Source organism: Chiloscyllium plagiosum, unplaced genomic scaffold (genome assembly GCF_037043375.1).
Source record: "Chiloscyllium plagiosum isolate Xiang-an unplaced genomic scaffold, Cpla_swu_hap1 HiC_scaffold_35, whole genome shotgun sequence".
NCBI classification, from domain to species: Eukaryota; Metazoa; Chordata; class Chondrichthyes; order Orectolobiformes; family Hemiscylliidae; genus Chiloscyllium; species Chiloscyllium plagiosum.
The window spans coordinates 29690287-29706981 of NW_028270173.1; the positions used below are offsets into that span (position 1 = coordinate 29690287).

General features: G+C 49.4%; 1 protein-coding gene across 1 annotated transcript in view; it reads left to right on the forward strand.

The window, feature by feature from the left end:
* LOC122541253 (gamma-aminobutyric acid type B receptor subunit 1) overlaps positions 1–16695 on the forward strand; it is a 134255-nt gene that overhangs the window by 89263 nt on the left and 28297 nt on the right. The window contains 4 exon segments of the mRNA XM_087978963.1: positions 7572–7722; positions 8954–9086; positions 12745–12861; positions 15635–15709. Coding sequence (XP_087835089.1) covers positions 7572–7722; positions 8954–9086; positions 12745–12861; positions 15635–15709 — 476 coding nt within the window.

The window sequence follows — 16695 nt, forward strand, 5'->3', positions numbered from 1 at the left end:
TTCCTGCACCAGGAGACCAGACACTGCCTGCATCAGGAGATCAGACACTGCCTGCACCAGGAGACCAGACACTGCCTGCATCAGGAGACCAGACGGTCCCTGCATCAGGAGACCAGACACTGCCTGCATCAGGAGACCAGACGGTCCCTGCACCAGGAGACCAGACACTGCCTGCATCAGGAGATCAGACACTGCCTGCACCAGGAGACCAGACACTGCCTGCATCAGGAGACCAGACGGTCCCTGCACCAGGAGACCAGACACTGCCTGCATCAGGAGATCAGACACTGCCTGCACCAGGAGACCAGACACTGCCTGCATCAGGAGACCAGACGGTCCCTGCACCAGGAGACCAGACACTGCCTGCATCAGGAGACCAGATGGTCCCTGCACCAGGAGACCAGACACTGCCTGCATCAGGAGACCAGACACTGCCTGCATCCAGAGACCAGACACTGCCTGCATCAGGAGACCAGACACTGCCTGCATCAGGAGATCAGACACTGCCTGCATCAGGAGACCAGACACTGCCTGCACCAGGAGATCAGACGGTCCCTGCACCAGGAGACCAGACACTGCCTGCACCAGGAGACCAGACACTGCCTGCATCAGGAGACCAGACACTGCCTGCATCAGGAGACCAGACACTGCCTGCATCAGGAGACCAGACACTGCCTGCATCAGGAGACCAGACACTGCCTGCATCAGGAGACCAGACACTGCCTGCACCAGGATTCCAGACGCTGCTTGCATCAGGAGACCAGACACTGCCTGCATCAGGAGACCAGACACTGCCTGCATCAGGAGACCAGACACTGCCTGCATCAGGAGATCAGACACTGCCTGCATCAAGAGACCAGACACTGCCTGCATCAGGAGATCAGACACTGCCTGCATCAGGAGACCAGACACTGCCTGCATCAGGAGACCAGGCCCAGCCTGCACCAGGAGACCAGACGGTCCCTGTCTCAGGAGACCAGACGCTGTCTGCACTAGGAAACCAGATGGTCTCTGTATCAGGAACCAGCCACTGCCTGCACCAGGAGACCAGACGGTCCCTGTATCAGGAGACCAGAGGAAATCAGAGAGAGGGATCAGGTCCAATAATGCTCTAACTCTAATAAAGGGAATGAGTAAATATTTAACAAAGAGAATGAATTGCAGGGTCCTTATACAAAGATGTGGCTGCTGCAGAAGTCTCGAAGTGTTGTTGATCTGATGTTGTAGCTGTACAAAGCCACATGTATATTAAAGCATTGAGTCCCGTGTACAGCTGCCACACTGAGGAACTCCCACCCCCAGATGGCACATTTCGAAATGCTGTGGGTTTAAGAAATGGGAGGGTTTGTCAGGATCCCTTCCTGGCTTTCCTGACCCTGGTAACTCTCTCTCATTTCCAAGGGCAGGGGGTCAGGAATGTACCAGCAGCCATCAAGCACAGGAAACCATCTGTTGGCTTCCCTCTGAGACTAAGGATCCAGCTACAATAGTTTATCAAAACTTCACTGACAGAATGACTTGCATTTGTATAGCACCTGTCATGGTTTGTGCACTAGATGGCCTTAGGGTCAATGTAGTAGTCACTCGAATAATGAGGATTAATATGGTAGGATCCCTACAGTGTGGAAGCAGGCCATTCAGCCCTTCGACCCCACACTGCCCCTCCGAAGTGCATCCCACCCCAGCCTTCCTTGTGTTTCCCATGGCCACTCCCCTTAACCTGCACATCGTCAGACTGCGGAGACAGTAAGGACTGAAGGTGCCAGGGTGAATGGATGTGAAGCTGGAAGTGTACGGCAGGTCATACAGCGTCCGAGGAGCAGGAAAGTCAATGTTTCCGAAGCCCTTCAGGAGGCAACACACAGGGAGAACGTGCAAAACCCACTCACACAGTCGGCCAAGGGTGGGATCGAACCTGGGTCCCCAGCACCGTGAGGCAGCAGTGCTAACCACTGAGCCACTGTCCCACCACCACAACATCATGTGCACAAGCCTGAACTAGATCTGCAATCGGTATTGGATATTCAAGTTTGAGAGTAGAGAGTTTCACAGAGCTCCTAAGATCTAGGCTAACAAGGTAAAGCAGCAGAGTCAGAGTAAGGACAGTCGAGCTCAGTGACAGAGTCTTGAGAGAGAGAGAGAGAGTGGACTGAATCCCAAACAGCAGGCAGAGTCCATGAAGCCCGCACTGTATTGAGCTTAAACCATAGAGACAGCCGTATTAACACAAGCCAGTTACTGCTGCTAACCAGAAATCGCAGCAACCAGTTTATACACAGTGAGACCTTGCAAACAGCAGCGTGAGAAATTGCCTTAGTGATGATGATCGAAGGGGAAGGTATGGCCAAGATTCCAGCACAAAGCCCATTGCTCCTCTTCAGATAGACCACCGAGGGCAGCGAGGATCCTGACCACCCGTGTCAAATGCGGCAGCTCCAGCAGTGCAGCAGTACTCCTGTACCACACACGGGGGGGGGTGCCGGTTCAGATTGTGCTCAGGTTACCGGGACTCGACCGCGCACAGGTTTCCTCTGAGTCACAGGCAGACTCAGCGTCAGAAATAGGAGAAAGCGCATTTGAAGCTGACAGTATACAACAAGCCGTCAGGTTCCAGAGAGAAGGAGGGAATGAAGACAATGTATTGTGTGGGAAGCCATGAGTAGGGCCACGATAATCCCCAATTAGTGCACCCATAGCTGCCTGCTGCCTGGTGTACTGCACACGTCCCACAGCAGCTCACAGAAGCTGACATTATATTAATTAGCAGCAACACTCTGGGACCACAGCACCACATCTCCAACACTTACACCCTGGGCTTGAGATTTGTCTCATTTACATATCCCTTTTCAAACATTTCCTTTTCAAATCAAGTTCAACTAATGAATTAGTTTCCAGTCTGTAACTCACCCCCAGGTATCCATTACTGTATACGTAAACCATCTGAACCCCTGGATTAGATTCGAGTCTGTAACTCACTCCCAGGTATCCATTATTCTGTATATAAACCATCTGAACCACTCGATTAGATTCCAATCTGTCACTCACTCCCAGGTATCCATTATTCTATAAAAAACCATCTGAACTCCTCGATTAGATTCCAGTCTGTAACTCACTCCCGGGTATCCATTATTCTGTATATAAACCATCTGAACCCCTCGATTAGATTCCAGTCTGAAATCACTCCCAGGTATCCATTATTCTGTATATAAACCATCTGAGCCCCTCGATTAGATTCCAGTCTGAAATCACTCCCAGGTATCCATTATTCTGTATATAAATCATCTGAACCCCTCGATTAGATTCCAATCTGTCACTCACTCCCAGGTATCCATTATTCTGTATATAAACCATCTGACCCCCTCGATTAGATTCCAATCTGTCACTCACTCCCAGGTATCCATTATTCTGTGTATAAACCATCTGAACCCCTCGATTAGATTCTAGTCTGTAACTCACTCCCAGGTATCCATTATTCTGTATATAAACCATCTGAACCCCTCAATTAGATTCTAGTCTGTAACTCATTCCCGGGTATCCATTATTCTGTATATAAACCATCTGAACCCCTCGATTAGATTCCAGTCTGTAACTCACTCCCAGGTATCCATTATTCTATATATAAACCATCTGAACCCCTCGATTAGATTCCAGTCTGTAACTCACTCCCAGGTATCCATTATTCTATATATAAACTATCTGAACTCCTCGATTAGATTCCAGTCTGTAACTCATTCCGAGGTACCCGTTACTCTATATATAAACTATCTGAACCCCTCGATTAGATTCCAGTCTTAAACTCATTCCCAGGTATCCATTATTCTATATATAAACTATCTGAACTCCTCGATTAGATTCCAGTCTGTAACTCACCCCCAGGTATCCATTATTCTGTATATAAACCATCTGAACCCCTCGATTAGATTCCAGTCTGTACCTCAATCCCAGGTATCCATTATTCTATATATAAACTATCTGAACTCCTCGATTAGATTCCAGTCTGTAACTCACCCCCAGGTATCCATTATTCTATATATAAACTATCTGAACTCCTCGATTAGATTCCAGTCTGTAACTCACTCCCAGGTATCCATTATTCTATATATAAACCATCTGAACCCCTCGATTAGATTCCAGTCTGTAACTCACTCCCAGGTATCCATTATTCTGTATATTAACCATCTGAACCCCTCGATTAGATTCCAGTCTGTACCTCACTCCCAGGTATCCATTATTCTGTATATAAACCATCTGAACCCCTCGATTAAATTCCAGTCTGTAACTCACTCCCAGGTATCCATTATTCTATATATAAACCATCTGAACCCCTCGATTAGATTCCAGTCTGTAACTCACTCCCAGGTATCCATTATTCTATGTATAAACCATCTGAACCCCTCAATTAGATTCCAGTCTGTAACTCACTCCCAGGTATCCATTATTCTGTATATAAACCATCTGAACCCCTCGATTAGATTCCAGTCTGTACCTCAATCCCAGGCTGTCCATTATTGTATTTGCTGCTCTGTAAGTTAATGGAAAGGTTAGTTTGTACAGCAGTCAGGTTAGATATTTGCTTTGTTGAAAATTCAAGGATATCAAGGTGATATTTCTTGTTCAGAAACAGCAGGTATGAAGGAGTGACCTCACACACCTCTGGGAATACTGGTACCCCACACACAGCTCTTGTACAGGGCTCCAGTAATGAGACAATACTGGGAGCGTGGGAGGAAAGGTTTTTGATGTCAACGCTCTGGTCTTTAATCTCCATAGAAACCGCTGGAGCTTCTCCGACTCATGCAGGCCTCTATTAGGTCACCATAGCAACCTTGGTGGATTGCCGCAGTGGCTCTCAGGGCTGTTGCCATGGAAAAATCAAAGCTGGAGATCCGTGCTCCACCGTGATGTCTCCTTGAAAACACCACCAGCGATCTGGGTGGCCCATTCCTGAAAAGAGGCAGTATATACAACACCCTCGCCAAAGCCTGACTCCGCAGTCAGATTCTGGGCAGCCTGTACCCACAGGAGGGGATTAACCCTCTCCCCCACCCCCCCTTCTCTCGGTTCAAAGTCAGATCCTGGGCAGCCTGTTCCCACAGGAGGGGATTAACCCTCTCCCCCACCTCCCGGTTCACAGTCAGATCCTGGGCAGCCTGTTCCCACAGGAGGGGATTAACCCTCTCCCCCACCCGCCTTCTCTCGGTTCAAAGTCAGATCCTGGGCAGCCTGTTCCCACAGGAGGGGATTAACCCTCTCCACCATCTCCCGGTTCACAGTCAGATCCTGGGCAGCCTGTTCCCACAGGAGGGGATTAACCCTCTCCCCCACCCGCCTTCTCTCGGTTCAAAGTCAGATCCTGGGCAGCCTGTTCCTACAGGAGGGGATTAACCCTCTCACTCACCCCCCTCCCCACCCCTCGGTTCACAGTCAGATCCTGGGCAGCCTGTTCCCACAGGAGGGGAGGAACCCTCTCACCCAGCCCACCCCCACCCCCCGGTTGACAGTCATATCCTTGGGCAACCTGTCCTACAGGAGGGGATTAACCCTCTGCCCCACCCCCCTTCTCCCGGTTCAAAGTCAGATCCTGGGCAATCTGTTCCTACAGGAGGGGATTAACCCTCTCCCCCACCCCCCTTCTTCCGGTTCAAAGTCAGATCCTGGGCAATCTGTTCCCACAGGAGGAGATTAACCCTCTCCCCCACCCCCCTTCTCCCGGTTCACAGTCAGATCCTGGGCAGCCTGTTCCCACAGGAGGGGATTAACCGTCTCACCCAGCACCCCCCCCTCCCCACCCCGCCCCGCCGCCCACCCCCCGGTTGACAGTCATATCCTTGGGCAAGCTGTTCCTACAGAAGAGGATTAACCCTCTCCCCCAGCCCCCTTCTCCCGAATCAATGTCAGAACCTGGGCAGCCTGTTCCCACAGGAGGGATTTAACCCTCTTACCCACCTCCCGGTTCACAGTCAGATCCTGGGCGGCCTGTTCGGGGAAAAATCATTAACAATATGAATTAATCACTCTACTCATGGAGATTGGGTTGAAATAGGGACCCATGAGTTACAGACTGGAATCTAATCGAGGGGTTCAGATGGTTTATATACAGAATAATGGATACCTGGGAGTGAGTTACAGACTGGTATCTAATCGAGGGGTTCAGATGGTTTATATACAGAATAATGGATACCTGGGAGTGAGTTACAGACTGGGATCTAATCGAGGGGTTCAGATGGTTTATATATAGAATAATGGATACCTGGGAGTGAGTTACAGACTGGGATCTAATCGAGGGGTTCAGATGGTTTATATATAGAATAATGGATACCTGGGAGTGAGTTACAGACTGGAATCTAATCGAGGGGTTCAGATGGTTTATATATAGAATAATGGATACCTGGGAGTGAGTTACAGACTGGGATCTAATCGAGGGGTTCAGATGGTTTATATAAAGAATAATGGATACCTGGGAGTGAGGTACAGACTGGAATCTAATCGAGGGGTTCAGATGGTTTATATACAGAATAATGGATACCTGGGAGTGAGTTACAGACTGGAATCTATTCGAGGGGTTCAGATGGTTTATATACAGAATAATGGATACCTGGGAGTGAGTTACAGACTGGAATCTAATCGAGGGGTTCAGATGGTTTATATACAGAATAATGGATACCTGGGAGTGAGTTACAGACTAGAATCTAATCGAGGGGTTCAGATGGTTTATATACAGAATAATGGATACCTGGGAGTGAGTTACAGACTGGAATCTAATCAAGGGGTTCAGATGGTTTATATATAGAATAATGGATACCTGGGAGTGAGTTACAGACTGGTATCTAATCGAGGGGTTCAGATGGTTTATATACAGAATAATGGATACCTGGGAGTGAGTTACAGACTGGGATCTAATCGAGGGGTTCAGATGGTTTATATAAAGAATAATGGATACCTGGGAGTGAGTTACAGACTAGAATCTAATCGAGGGGTTCAGATGGTTTATATACAGAATAATGGATACCTGGGAGTGAGTTACAGACTAGAATCTAATCGAGGGGTTCAGATGGTTTATATATAGAATAATGGATACCTGGGAGTGAGTTACAGACTGGAATCTAGATTAGATTAGATTACTTACAGTGTGGAAACAGGCCCTTCGGCCCAACAAGTCCACACCGACCCGCCGAAGTGCAACCCACCCATACCCCTACATTTACCCCTTACCTAACACTACGGGCAATTTAGCATGGCCAATTCACCTGACCCGCACATCTTTGGACTGTGGGAGGAAACCGGAGCACCCGGAGGAAACCCACGCAGACACGGGGAGAATGTGCAAACTCCACACAGTCAGTCGCCTGAGTCAGGAATTGAATCAGGAATTGAATCTGGGTCTCTGGCGCTGTGAGGCAGCATTGCTAACCACTGTGCCACCGTGCCGCCCACCTGTGAGGCAGCAGTGCTAACCACTGTGCCACCGTGCCGCCTACAATCTAATTGTAGGGCTTAGGGTGTTATGAAACTTTGTGCTTACAATGAGCCCAGCGTCCTTACCCTTGACTGTTGTTGCCTTGCCTTTGCAGGTGGGACCCCTCCTGCTGACCATACGAAGGTCATCCCGACTTTTCGATACTTATCCCAGAAGCTCTTTGTGTCGGTCTCGGTGCTGGCCGGGCTCGGGATTTTGCTGGGAATCATCTGCCTCACATTTAACATCTACAACAGTAACGTCCGGTAAGTGGGGATGTGTGGAAGGGGCTCAGTGATTCATGTTGTTCGGTCATCACCCCGGGTGACCTGTACTGACTCCCATTCCGGCAAACCCTCCTTTTTAAAAAGCTCATCCTCGTTTGCAAAGTTCTCCAATCCCTTGCCCTTCCCTCTCTCTCTCTCTCTCTCTCTTTCTCTCTGTTTCTCCCTCAGCCTCAGAAACCCTTCATGCGATTTGTGTTCATCTGAGTCTGACCTCTTGTGTATCCCCGATTAATCGCTCCAGTGTCATTGGCTCTGCTTCTGTGTGTCTGAGCCCCAGCCTGTGAATTGTCCTTAATGAGCCTCTCTGGCTGTCTCGCTGGCTTTAAAATGAACCTTGAAATCTATTCTTTTGTTTTTGGTCATATGCCCCAATGTCTCCTTGTGTCATTCGGCGCCATGTTTTGTTCAGAAGTTGCCCCCAATCCCACCCATGCAAGGCGCCCATATTGGGATATTGGTTCTATTTAAGAAGGCTAGCAGGGGACTTGATCATGGTGGCTCAGTGGTTAGCACTGCCTCTTCAAGGCGCCCGGGACCCAGGTTCGATTCCACCCTCAAGCGACTGTCTGTGTAGAGTTTGCACATCCTCTCATTGTCTGTGTGGGTTTCCGCCTGCAGTCCAAAGATGTGCAGGTCAGGTGAATTGACCGTGCTAAATTGCCCGTAGTGTTCAGGGATGTGAGGCTAGGTGCATTAGTTAGGGGTAACTGTAGAGGAATAGGTCTGGGTGGGTTACACTTTGGAGAGGTTGGCGTGGACTTGTTGGGCCGAATGGCCTGTTTCCACACTGTAGGGATTCTATGATCAAGGTGTTTGAAATCATGTGCAGATAGAGGGGGAAACTGTTCCTGTTCCTAAAAGGAACCAGAGGGGGACAGCATAGATTTTAAAATGATTTGCAAAAGTAGCAGGGAACATGGAAGCGAAACCTTTCCCACTCAGCAAGTGGTTTGGGTGCGGGTTCAACTGAGGCATTTCAGATTTGCACTGGATGGTTATTTGGATCTAAGCAATGTGCCCAAGGGTATGGGGTGGGGCTGAGGGAGGGAGGGTGGGGAAGCAGGAGATCGGTACCTGGCAATGACACCTCGTTTGTATAGCCAGTCCAGACGTTACAGACCAAACAGCACCATCTCCTTTGGCGCGAGACTTCCGAGCATCTACCATGCAGACGCAGGACATTGTTGGTCACGAGTGTGTTCTTTCCCAGGTACATTCAGAACTCCCAGCCCTACCTGAATAACATGACGGCAGTGGGCTGCACCCTGGCCCTGGCGGCTGTATTCCCGCTTGGATTAGACGGTTACCACATCCACCAGTGGCACTTCCCTCTGGTTTGCCAGGTGAGGTGTGCCAACACACAGAGTCGGAACGTTAACGTCTGTCTCGCGCGCTCTCTCTCTCTTTCTCTCTTTTTACGGGTACTGGCAGACCTGCTCAGTTTCTCCAGCACATTGTGTTTTTCATTCCTCTATCCCGTAGCTGAGGATTGTACCACGGTACTCTGTACCTAAGATGGCGCTGTGTGTTGGTCACATTGGTGACACTGGAACTAATCTTGTAACTGAAGCTGTACCTCAGTACCTAGGATGATGCTCTAAGTGGCGACCTATCAACGTTTCACTGGACTCATTTGAGTACATGTGACAATAAAGCTCATTCATTCACTCACTCACTCACAACAGCAGCCAACTAGCCTTGAAAAATACTTAATTGGCTTTTTCAAAAAATTCTTTCATGGGATATGTGCATCCCCGGCATTTATTGCTCATTCCTGATTGCCCTTAGACTGACAATCTTGCTGGGCTGTTTCAATCAGGCAGTAAAACTTCAGCCACTTTACTGTGGGTTTGGAGTCCCGTAGTGGGCTGACTGGGCAAGGAGGGCAGAATTCCTTCCCCTATTGGGGTGCTCAGTGATCATTTCCGAATTGCTGGGACTAGTTTCCAATTCTGTATGGCATTTAAGTTCTACCAAATGGGATCTGAGCCCATGTGTCCCAGAGCCCCCTTGTTATTGGAGCTCCTCGTGACGTTGCCACGGATACGTCATTGCCCCATTTTGAATTTTGTGACGTCTCGAGGTTGTTCGTTCTTTCCTTTATGCAGCCAGACAGGACTTAGGAACGTAGGAGCAGGAGTGGGCGATCCAGCCCATCAAGCCTGCCAGCCCATACGATCACGGCTGACGTAACACCTATCCTTTTAGTCAACCCCCACCCCCCACACCCATAATCCTCTGCACCGCTGGTAATCAGAAACCTATTGATCTCTCCCTTAAACAGACGCAAAGACTGAGCACCCACAGCCCTCTGTGGTAGAGAATTCCAAACGGGTTCACAATCCTCCGAGTAAGATAACTCCTTCTCATCTCCAAATATGAAATTTCCGAGTGGGGCAAACGTCTTACCTGCATCTGCCCCAGACTATCTCCTTGAGTTGGCCGCACATGCTCATTGTTCAAATCTCCAAAGGGAACAGGCTCAATTTCCCAATTTCCCTTCTCCCGCCACTGTGGGGAGAAACCTGATGAACCTTTGTCGCTCTCGCTGTTATGGCAAGAGTATCTTTCCCGAGGTAAGGGGACCAAACCTGCAGAGGGCATTCCAGGTGCTCCTCACCAACCTCTTACACAATTCAAGCAAGACGTCGCTTCTCCCTGAACTGAAATCCCCGTCGATTGGATGTTTTTCACAACAGGCGGCTGGGGAGGGTGGGGGGAAGTTCTGTCTGAGTTTGGGGTCAGGTAACTGCATTAGAGTCATCGAGTCCTACATCATGGAGACAGCTCCTCAGCCCAAACTGGCCCATGCTGACCAAAATGTCCATCCACGCTAACCCCATTTCCCTGCACTTGGCCCGTATCCTTCTAAGCCTCCCCTATCCATGTATTTGTCCAACTGCCTTTTAAATGGTGTTTGACTCTATCTGAGACAAGGGTGTTAGAGTAGAGTAGAACCCCCCACAGTGTGGAAACAGGCCCTTCGGCCCAATAAGTCCACCCTAACCCTCTGAAGAGTAACCCACCCAGACCCCTCCTCTGCCCCCAACTAATGCACCTAACCTATACATTCCTGAACACTGTGGGACAATTTAGCACGGCCAATTCACCTGACCTGCACATCTTTGGACTGTGGGAGGAAACCGGAGTACCCGGAGGAAACCCACGCAGACACGGGGAGGATGTGCAAACTCCACACAGACAGTCGCCCGAGGCTGGAATCGAACCCAGGCTCCCGGTGCTGTGAGGCAGCAGTGCTAACCACTGAGCCACCGTGTTACCCCTGACCCACGGCTGAATAAAGATGCACTGAATGGCACTTCCGCAGGTATTCCCGGCTGCTGGGAGTCTGTCCCCGACAGAACCTGCACCGAGGTCTCCAATCGGCCACACTCCTGTCCCTGAGTCAGGAGGTCTTGCACTGGATTTACACTTTGGGGACATATTCAAAACCCTTTGTGCAGCGCTGAGAGGGTGCAGATAAATTAGAGGTGCCTCCTTCTGCAGAAGACACCAAATCGAGGACCCACCTACCTTCTCAGACAGACACAAGGAATTTGCCCATAATTAATGGGCAAAGCAATTATTTGAGTCAATAGTTAGCCTCCTCAGCCAAAACCGCTACAAAGTGGATCATCTGAGCACCGTCCCTTTGCTGTGCACAAAATTGGCTGCCTCGTTTTTCTAAGACGTTGACTCCCCTTCAAGCCGACTTTAGTAGTTGTTTTGAAATGATTGAGGCTGTGAAAGATGTTATATAAATGAAAGATCTTCCAGTAACACGGCAACGGCCTTGGTTCTCAACGGAGAGCCGGAAAACCCTTTCGATCCGCCCCCATTGCGGCCTATGTCCAAACAGAAAGCCTGACTGGGTTTGATTTTATCCCCCAAACAGACTGTCGGGGGAATTTGAAAACAATTCTAGTTGTGATGATACTACGGCTTTAAGAAGTGTACTTCATCCTAGTTTCTTTCATGAAGAAAGGTTGAGCCAAGAGGTGATGAGTGTTCCACTCAAAGCCAACAAAGTAAACAGCTTGGGAGACTCTAGGTGTTTTTTTTTAAAGTTAGAACAATAGAAGCAGCCTGAATGGGTGGGGGCAATCTCCCACAGATTTTTAGTTTTAGTTTGCAGCAATTGCTGGTGTCTTGAAGTTGGATGTGGAAGATCTTATTCCTCTCCCTGTTACAGCTGAAGGCGGGGGTTCTCTTCCTGCTGCCAGGTTTGTGTGTGAGACAATCTATTTTACTGAATTTGCCTTTGCCAAGGGTGTGTTTATGGACTGTTACTGTATTGGAACAGTTAATCAGTAGTAGTTAATATATCTATTATTTTCTTAAGCATTTCAATAGAGTGACAGTTAAGCCAATTCTTTTATTTTTATATTGTCTGTATTTTGGGGTGGCACGGTGGCTCAGTGGTTAGCACCGCTGCCTCACAACGCCAGGGCCCCGGGTTCGATTCCAACCTCGGGCAACTGTCTGCGTGGAGTTTGCACATTCTCCCCGCGTCTGCGTGGGTTTCCTCCGGATGCTCCAGTTTCCTCCCACAATCCAAAGACGTGCAGGTTATGATGGAATGGCCGTGCTAAATTGTCCCATCGTGTCCAGGGATGTGTAAGTTAGGTACAGGGGTAAGTATAGGGTAGGGGGAATGGGTCTGGTTGGGTTGCTCTGTGGAGGGTCGGTTGGGACTTGTTGGGGAAAATGGCCTGTTTCCACACTGTAGGGATTCCATGGTTCAATGATTTTAATTGTAAAATAAAAATAAATTACGTGATGCTTGAAGTTGAATAGTTTGACCAATCGAATTGCATCTGGAACGGAATGCCTTACACTCAATTTTAAAATAAGAAATAGTCAGAGTCTAGGCTATCCTAATAAACCTTGAGGGGGTTTAGTCTGGTCCATGAATCTTCTCAAAAAGGGGTAAGGTTCGTGGCCCAGTGTGCATCTCCAAGTTAAACGTTAACGCGTTCTTTTGTTTGACCTCCCCCACAGGCTCGAGTGTGGTTACTAGGCCTGGGCTTCAGCCTAGCTTATGGCAGCATGTTCACCAAGATCTGGTGGGTCCACACTGTCTTTACCAAGAAGGACGACAAGAAGGAGAAACGGAAAGTACGGCTTGATTTTGTTTTTGCAAAAGGTCCTTCCAGCAGGCGTGATGGGCAGGTGGCGTTTGTTGCACCCATCTCGAATTGCCCTTGAGAAGGGGTAGGACACATCTTGACCTGGTGAAGGGCCGGGAAAGGGGGAGACCTGCAGCTGTATCAGGCCATGCTCATTGTTTCAGTAATAATGCTGTCAGCTTGTGCGCTGTCTCTCCCACCTCATGTCAAACTGCCTCTACATTTCAACTGTGTCTGAACGTTTAAGGGATCATGAATTTCCTCAGGGATGTCCTAAGGACATGAAGATGCTGTAGAAATACAAACCCTTTCTTTGCCCTTGCCTCTCTCTCTCCCTTCTATTTATTTTTCCTTAATTCCGTCGATATTTGTTCCTATGTCTCCTCTCTCTGCCTCTCCATCTCTCTTCCCTCTCTTTGCCTGTCTCCCCCTTGTCGTTCCGTCTCCCTTGTTTCTCTCCGTCTCTCTCACATCCCTCTGTCTCTCTCTACCTTTCCTCGTCTCTCCATCCTCCCCCATCTCTGTCTCTCTCCCTCTCTCTTCCCTCCCTCTGTTCCCTTTGTCACTGTTTCCTGTCTCCTTACTCCCTTCTGTCTCCGCCCTGTCTCTCTCCCTTCCCGTTATTTCTCTTTTCTGCCTATTTCTCTCTCTCTCTCCTCCCATTGTCTTTTGCCCTTCACTCTATCCTTCTGTCTCTCTCTGTCCTTCCTCTCTCTCTCCACTCCCTCTCTCTCTCTCTCTCCCCCACCTTCTATTTCTCTACCTTCCTCCTCTCTCACTATGTCTCTCTCCCCCCCCCCCCCCCCTTATACCGTCCCTCTCTCTCTGTCTCTCTCACTGAAGTGAATGATTAAAAGCATTATTATTTATGAAGTTCACCCTTTCAGGATAGGGAACTATGGTAATATTGCCACTTGGTGGCTGGATGTGACAGTGCAGCTCCTTTCTAACAGAGGGCGAAACACTGACTGTAGGAGTTAACACGCACCACAACAGAGTATAGTAATGCCTGGGTCAGAACGTATACAGGGCATGTTATGCCCACACCTAAATGTAAGATAAAAACAATGTATCCCTTCCATCTCTGCTGCAGATAGATAGGGTAAAAATTAGCATATATTCTGTTAAAAATCACACAACACCAGGTTATGATTAGATTAGACTAGTTACAGTGTGGAAACAGGCCCTTCGGCCCAACAAATCCACACCGACCCTCTGAAGAGCAACCCACCCAGACCCATTGCCCTACATTTACCCCTTCACTTAACACTACGGGCAATTTCCCATGGCCAATCCACCCTGACCTGCACATTTTTGGACTGTGGGAGGAAACCCACACAGACACGGGGAGAATGTGCATACTCCACACAGTCAGTCGCCTGAGGCTGGAATCGAACCCATGGTCTCTGGCGTTGTGAGGCAGCAGTGCTAACCACTGAGCCACCGTGCCACTCAACAGGTTTTATTTGGAAGCACCAGCTTTTGGAGCGCTGCTCTGAACACAACAACCTGATGAAGGAGCAGCGCTCCAAAAGCTAGTGCTTCCAATTAAACCTGGTGTTGTGTTATTTTTAACTTTGTCCACCCCAGTCCAACACCGGCTCCTGCAAATCATATATTCAGTGGAATTGAGAAGAATGAGAGGGGATTCTCACGTGAATTAAGTTAATTCTCAGTGGGTTTGACAGGGTTGATGTTTCTTCTGGCTGGACGTCCTAAGTTCAGGTTATGGAGGTGGACCGTTCAGGGTTCCCATACAGAGGAAGGTCTTCACTCAGAGGGTTGTAAAGGTTTGCAGTTCTTCAAGTTCATAGAATCCTGAAAATGTGGAGATAGGCCCTACAAGTCCACACTGACCCTCCGAACAGTATCCCAGCCAGATCCATTCCCCTACCCTATTACTCTACATTTACCCCTAACTAATGCACCCAACCTACACATCACTGAACGCTATGGGGCAATTTAGCATGGCCAATCCACCCTAACCTGCACATCTTTGGACCGTGGGAGGAAACCGGAGCACCCGGAGGAAACCCACGCAGACACGCGGAGGAGGTGCAAACTCCACACAGACAGACACTCGAGGCTGGAATCGAACCCGGGTCCCTGCTGCTGTGAGGCAGCAGTGCCAACCACTGAGCCACCGTGCTGCCCGTCAGGCGCATTTGGTATTGAGATGGGCAGGTGATTGGCACTGAGGGAATCGAAGGGAGAATGGGAAGGTAGAGATGTGGTACAAAACCAGCCCTCTGAGATCAGTGCAGGCTCACTGAGCCGAGTGAGGCCTACTCCAGCTCCTCTGGTTCATAGTTCTGCCAGGATGCGCTGATGTTCTTCTTACATATTATCACCCTCGCTTCCCTTTTGGGGAACTGTGTGACGGGACCGGGAGGCTGGTTAGCAGGATTTGACGTGAGCTTCTTTCCAGTGTTGACCTCCGGTAATCGACAATGGTCACTATTCCAGCCTTAATGCGGGATTCGAACTAACCACATTGACCCTGGGTCCCTGGATTAACAGCCCACCGACTCCCCCAATGCATACGAATGTAAAATATTCCATTTATTTTACACCGGAGGACAGATGGGACGCTTGGTTGGGTGGCTTGTGCAGTGCTCCCCCTGTACAGGGAGCACTGGTGCTCAGTAACGCAGGATATTATTAAAATTCAGTCCTGAGTTATGTTCTAGCCGGAAGGGAGAGTCCTTGCTGGATTTTGGTTTAATTGTGCTGAATGTCTGGTTTATTTCCTCCCCCCCGAGGTAACAGCGGTCAATGCCAGAGACTGGAACCTCTCCCCAATCTTTTCACCCAGTGTCAACGTCAAGGAAGCCCAGGTCAGAAACAGCTTGAGTTTGAGTCACACCCTCCCCCTTCCCATCCCACCTTTGCCCCCCAAACCTCTTCCCTTCCCCAGCCCCTCCACCACCACCATTTACCCCACAGGCTGCTCTACGAACCCAGCACAGTTCCAGACCCAGGAGACCAGTCGACCATTGACCTCCGCCCTTTACCCCATTAATTCTGACCTATACTATCCCCGATGCGAATCCCCTTCCCCGGCTCTCTGTCATGTAACATGTTTCATCACCAGCCCGTACTTAACCACCATCTCACGTTCTAACTCTCTATCTCTCTCCCTCTCTCTGTCTCGGGGTAACACTTGAGTTAACCAAAGATTGTCGGTGGATTATAAATGCACTGGCTCTCAGTTGGGCCCAGGCCACTTACAACGGGGATTATTGTAGGCAGTAGATATGCGTGGAGGTGTTGTGGGAGGGAGTGGGGAAGGATGGTTGGGAGATGGTTTGGGTCATGATATTCCTCACAGGATTTGGAGAGGGGAACGTTTCCTGCCTGCTCTCTCCGCCCAAGCCCAGGCTTGGGTACTCCATTTGGGGAGGGGATTGTGGGCTGAGCAGGCGGCAATTCACTGCAGAAGTTTGAATGTGAACAAAAAACTGCACAACTAATTGCTGAAACGTTCAGAAATGAAAAGTCCCAGATCCCTACTGGTCACAGGATCATGGGTAATGGGAGTTCTCCACCTCACTATAAGTACCCACATGGGTATGTCCAACCACTGCAACATTTACTGTCCCCGCTCAGACCCAGAGGAAGAGGGAAGGGGGTAAAAGACAGCGTCTGACCCACTATCTCACCCAGTCCCAGGGTGGGGGGGGAAAGGACAGCGTCTGACCCACTGTCTCACCCAGTCCCAGGGCGGGGGGGGGGGGAAAGGACAGTTTCTGATCCACTGTCCCACCCAGTCCCAGAGCAAGGGGGGGAAAGGACAGTGTCTGACCCACTGTCCCACCCAGTC